Genomic DNA, 5,841 nt, shown 5'->3' with positions numbered 1-5,841 from the left:
ATGTCACTCAGCTTCCCTAAGTAATAGCTCATCCCGAATCATCGTTGCTCTTCTTTAAAGATAAATCAGGTAGCTCTTACTGTGGGCAGGAGCAGTCCGAGCTGCCACCGGCGGGGGTGGTCGGGGCCCCTGGGCGGGAGGAGCCCCCGCGCCGCGGGGATCCCCGCGCGGGTCACGGCTCCGCCCGGGCGCGGAAGCGGCGGAGGCGCAGGGCGCCTTTAAGGGAGACTCCGCCCCCCCGCACGGTCCCGCCCCCCGCCGCGCGGCAGCCAATGGGAGTGCGCGCCAGGGGAAGGCGGGAGAATGCGAACCCCTGGCAGCGCCGCCGGCCGCGCCTTATAAGGGCAGGGCCTCGCGCATGCGCACTTCCGGCAGGGGCGGGGGCGCCGAGCGGGGGTTTTGCTCCGGCGGCGGCACCGCGGGAAGGGGTGCGCGACCCGCGGGACCCCGCGGAGGGGCGGCCGTACCCGTCCGGCCTGGCCTGGCCCGGCCCGGCCCGGCAAGCGCTCACCGTCCCCCGCGGTGCGGCCGCCGGAGGGCAAAGGGGCGGCGGCAGGAGGAGGAGAAGAAGGAGAAGGGAGCGGGGCCGCCGCAGGGACCCCGCGCCCGGTGCGGGCGGCGCGGCGGCAGCGGCGGATGTGCTGCTGGCGCGGGGGGATGATGCTGGCGGGGCCACAGCTGGTGGCGGGGCCGGCGGCGCCGGGCGGGGAGCGGGCCCGGCTGCTCTCGCTCTACGTGCAAGACTACCTGGAGTGCGTGGAGTCGCTGCCGCTGGACATCCAGCGCAACGCCTCGCTGCTGCGGGAGATGGACACGCAGTGCCAAGGTGGGCGCCGCCGCGGGGCACCGGGCGGCGGGGAAAGAAGGGGATAGGGGACGGCCTCCAACCCGCCGCACATGCGCCCGGCGCGGAGGAGCCGGGGCCGGGGTAAAACCCTGCTGGGGCCCCGGGGGGCTGAGCCTGCGGGGGCGCGGGGCTCCCGGCGTCTGGTCGGTCCCGGGGAAGGCCGCCCAGCCCCGGGGCCGGCGGGGCCGCGCTGCCCGGCGCTAGGCCCCGGCTCCGCCGTGTGGGGCCGCTCCCGCTCCGCCCCGCCGGGCAGCCGCGCTGCCCGAACCGGCGGTGGCGCCGCGAGGATCGGCCTCCCAGCAGCTCCTCCCGCCGTGTGGGGCCGGGGGGGCGGCGTCCCGGCGGAGCCCGGCGGCCGTCCCACGGTAGACCGCGCGGTGGGGGTGGGGATGCATAAAGCGCCAGCAGCGTTCCCTTGGGTCGTGGAGAGGGGCTGTGGAGCGGGAAGTTGCCCTAAACCTCATCCAGAGGCATGGCTCCTTCGGAAGGCGAGTTCAGTGCCCATTAAAGACCTTGCACCCCGCGGAGTTTGCGGAGCACATCAGTGCCCGGCAGCTGCCGGCCGGCCCCTGCCATGAGGCAGGAATTTGATCCCGTGGAGTCGGCACTGGAGCCGCATCTCCCTCCTTTGGCGTGGACAGGAGGGGACCATGGGGACCGTCAAGGCCTCTTAGACGTTGAAGGGCCGTCTCAGGAGTCAGCTGTTGTGAAGGAATTCTTTCAATTATCTTTCTAATTACCCGAGAAGATACATAAGAACAGGCTTTTGTAAGTTTCCTGGGATTTTAAAGTTTAAAGGGCATAGACTTGCCTGCAGCATTTTGAATTCCTAGTGAAGGCTGGACTGCCTAGCAGACTCTTTACCTCCTGATCCATGGTGACTAGCCAGCACTCCTCAGCCTTTAATAGATTAAATATTTTATTTAGATTATACCTCCTCTATGTATTCATCCAGCTACTAATACAATACTTGGCTATAGAAGAAGTTTGTTGCTAGTTTTAACCAAAGCCTTCAACTGTTAAAAAAAAAAAAAAAAAAATCTTCAAAATCCTAAAAATGGGATACAAATATTTTAGACCCAAGTCTGAGAATGTAAAAGCAATGCCATATTATTTAATCTAATTTAAAAAGTAGTGATGGTCTGTGGAGGAGGGAAAAAGTCACTCTTGTGCTTAGAAAACAAATCGTTTTACCTTTTATTAGGTCCACCAAACTTATTCAGATTATCTGTAGTGAACATTTGGCCCTGGTTTGGGTTGGAGTTTTTTGTTTGTTTGTTGGTTTTTGTGTTTTTTGGTTTTTTTTAACAGAGGTTTCAGAGCTGTTAATTAAACATCCATCTCTGTCAGGCCATCTCTTTGCTCTCTTTAGTGGGTGTTGTTCCATGTAAATTTCAGCATATCTTCACAGGCTGCATCCAGTCAATAACCCATGTAGGACGAATGTTGTTCTCTGACACAGTATGAACAAGCAAACAGCTATTGTTTGTGAGTGGTTCTGGGTAGGGCATTCCCAATGTAGGAAATTTGTATAACTGTACCTATACTCCTGCCTCCATGCTGATATTGAGAAAATACAGGTTGAATTACTGGACAGGCAGAGTAGTGATTTTTATCGTACCTTAGAGGAAGTCTGGAACAGAACAAAATGCAGTTGGCTCTTGTTGTCATACAGGTATCAGAATTTATAGTAAAAAGCAGCTGTTCATGCTTAAGCTACTGTTCCAAGATGTCAACAGGAAAAAAATCACTAGGAATGATGTTGAGATAACAAGCTTGAATCATTTCACAGCAGTGTAGACAAATTCTTTTAAAATGAAAGTGAGTGAACCAATACTGTACCTAACACTGCATCAAGTTTCACTGTCAGTTCTTCTAATTATTTCCTTCCCTGTTTGGAGTTTCTCTGTCCTTTATGTATAGATCTAATGTAACATTTGGCTTGGAAAATACTATTTTAAAATCCAGCAATATAGAACAGCAGAGTACAGACTAAGACTGATGTATAAGACATTTATTGATCTCATATTCAGGTTCATTAAGCTTGCTTCTAGAACTAAATTTAACTAAAGATTCACAGCAGCTCATGCAGTTATTTTGCATGACTTGGAAGAGGGAAAGCTTGGAAGTCAAAATGTGAGCCACTCATTTACTAGTTGCTTAAAAATATCCTATGATGCACTAAAGAGAAGGTCACCTATTCTGAAAAGTTCAGCTGTGATTTAAAATGCAGCTTGCTGTAATTTGTTTTGGTAATAGGGAAAGCATTTTGAGGGGTGTAAGTTGATTTTCATTCTGATTGTAAATTTGCTATTATGTAAGTTCAGTTGTCATACTCCTTTTATAACTATGTCTACTTGAAAATGTAATGCCAAACCTTGAGATGAATAAGAGGGGAAGGGAGAGGACCTGGATAAACTAACTCTGGAGTATCATATATCATGATATATGACAATTCTATGAGTTTCAGGATTCTTTGTGTGATAAAATAAGTTATTGCTTTGGTTTGTCAGCCAGGGTTTCGGAATTATTGTGGTAAGGACTCTTAGGAGAAATTCCTCCTGTTTCAGATGGAAGGAGCATCTGGATTATCCATGTCTCAACAACTATACTCTTTCTTGTGTTATCCTTTCTTTTTCCAATGGCTAAAATAAGCTTGTTCTTTCTCAGAACTTGAGAATTTTTTCTTGCAACAGATTGTGACCTTAAATACCGATTTGATGACCACATGCAACTAGAATGATATATTCAATGTAACCCACTAAGGTATACTATAATTAAGATTTGTACTATTTCTCATCATTTAGAAATAAATTTGTGTTTTCTTGAGCATGTTCCATCTTGTGTAATTATTTTTATTATTATCTTCATTTTATAGAAGCATTAAAAGAAATAGATGATGTCTATGAAAAATACAAGTCAGAAAATGATCCTGTTCAGAAGAAACGCTTGCAGCAGCATCTTCAGCGTGCATTAATCAACAGTCAGGAACTTGGAGATGAAAAAATTCAAATAGTTACTCAGATGCTAGAACTGGTGGAGAATAGAGCCCGTCAAATGGAAACACACTCTCAGTGTTTTCAAGATCTGTCTGAGAATGAAAAGCCTCTAGAAAAGGCCAAGATGGAGTCCTGCCAGCCAGAGAGATCCTCCCGTAGACCTCGTCGCCAGCGAACCAGCGAAAGCCGCGATCTGTGCCACATAGCAAATGGTATTGACGACTGCGATGATCAGCCACCTAAAGAGAAAAGGTCAAAATCTTCCAAGAAGAAAAAACGCTCCAAAGCCAAGCAGGAGAGAGAGGTTTCACCTGTAGAATTTGCAATTGATCCCAATGAACCAACTTATTGCTTATGCAACCAAGTGTCTTATGGTGAAATGATAGGATGTGACAATGAACAGTGCCCTATTGAGTGGTTCCACTTTTCCTGTGTTGGACTCACGTACAAACCAAAGGGGAAATGGTATTGCCCCAAGTGCAGAGGAGACAATGAGAAAACAATGGACAAATGTACTGACAAATCAAAAAAGGATAGGAGATCGAGGTAGTGAAAACAATTCATGTTTTAAAGAGTTGCTCCTTTTATATTAAAATGTTTCATTTCCAGAGAACATTGTTTTAGGAAATGTATAAGACTATGCAATAATTTTTAATCTATAATATGAATGGAGTATTAAAAGCTGTTATACCTTCTGTGATCTTTAACTTTCTGCACTGAATAACCAAATAATAGAAACAGGGTGGCTTCAGACCTTTCACAGAAGACATTACAAGCAGATGGCGCTTGGTTTCAACTTAACCCCATTAGTATTTTAAAGAACCTTGTGAATCCTGAAATGATGGTGATGGGAAAGATACTGAAGAACTTCTCATGTTATGGTAAAAGGGGTTGAAAGGCCTCACATATCTGCTAGCATCTTAACAACTGAGTTGTTCCTTATCCCAGGTTATATGTTTTCAGTTTTTGTGTTAACATCGCACATTTGGAGTTAGGGGTTTTGAATTCGGTTGTAACTGTAAAAGTCTTCCGCGCTATAAGCAGACCTCTTCAGTGACTTTCATATGACCAGTATGTTATTGCAAGGAAGAAAATACCACTAACTTAAACTTTTTTTTTTTTTTTGCCAACATTAAACTCTTGTCTTTGTGACTGTACTTGGGAGTCAATTTTTGGGTATGATATAATTAAGGTGTATGCTCAATTTTTGATATTCTTAATAGGTTTTGTCAAGCATCCTGTTATGGTCTTTATCATTTAACATGATCTCTCTATAAGCCTTGAAGTGGTAGAAGGATCCCTTGAGAGGACAGGATATTAACATTTCAGGGAACAGAAACTGGAAATGTGATGGAATCTTCATTATAATTGATCTGTAGAAGCTGAAACATGACCGGTATTCTCCGGGATGTGAACTTTGCCCTTCCTTAGGTAGTATTTGTGCGTGCATGTGGCCAAATCTGTGTTTAGGCACAGCACACAGTTCTTGGACTTGGGCAACTATCTAAAAAGCCTGAAGGCAAAAGCTTTCAGTAAAAGTTTGATAGATAATAAAACAAAATATAAGCATGCATGGCACAGAGCCAGTTGACAAATCCCAGCAGGTTTCTGACAGGCTATGTAAGCGTGTTGTCCTGAAGTATGCTGGTAGTATCTAAACACTACTTGGGTGGTAGTTAAAAGTGAGCTTCCTCACCCCTATGCCTTAAAGGAGGTGAAAAAAAGATGAAAACAGCTGTTGCTGCTCCTTTGCAATGGGAGATGCTAATGGAGAAGTGAGTGGAGTACCAAAGCTCACTCTTGGGGTTCCTGCTCAACAGTGCTCTTGAGACTGGAGTTGTGGCAAGGCAGGCAGCAGCTCTGTGGGGCTGGGTGTGGGCCTTACCTGTAGGTGGGCTGCAAGTGCTCAGAAATCCCTGTAGGTCTCTGTCCCTTGCTGCTAAGGTTTTCCTTGACAGTACAAAGGGAGAAGTGACACCACCTCTGTCCAAGCCT

The 5,841-nt window shown here is 47.4% G+C and overlaps 1 protein-coding gene across 1 annotated transcript; it reads left to right on the top strand.

Moving 5' to 3' along the window:
* Window positions 1–419: 419 nt before the first annotated feature.
* Window positions 420–5,003, top strand: ING2 (inhibitor of growth family member 2). The gene is made up of 2 exons (XM_032109777.1): window positions 420–826; window positions 3,726–5,003. The coding sequence occupies exons 1-2, from the start codon at window positions 637–639 to the stop codon at window positions 4,394–4,396; spliced, it is 861 nt and encodes a 286-aa protein (XP_031965668.1). The 5' UTR covers window positions 420–636; the 3' UTR covers window positions 4,397–5,003.
* Window positions 5,004–5,841: the final 838 nt, after the last annotated feature.

The sequence above is a fragment of the Corvus moneduloides genome, chromosome 5, assembly GCF_009650955.1.
Source record: "Corvus moneduloides isolate bCorMon1 chromosome 5, bCorMon1.pri, whole genome shotgun sequence".
In the NCBI taxonomy this organism is placed as follows: domain Eukaryota; kingdom Metazoa; phylum Chordata; class Aves; order Passeriformes; family Corvidae; genus Corvus; species Corvus moneduloides.
This window is presented reverse-complemented; position numbering and strand designations above follow the sequence as displayed.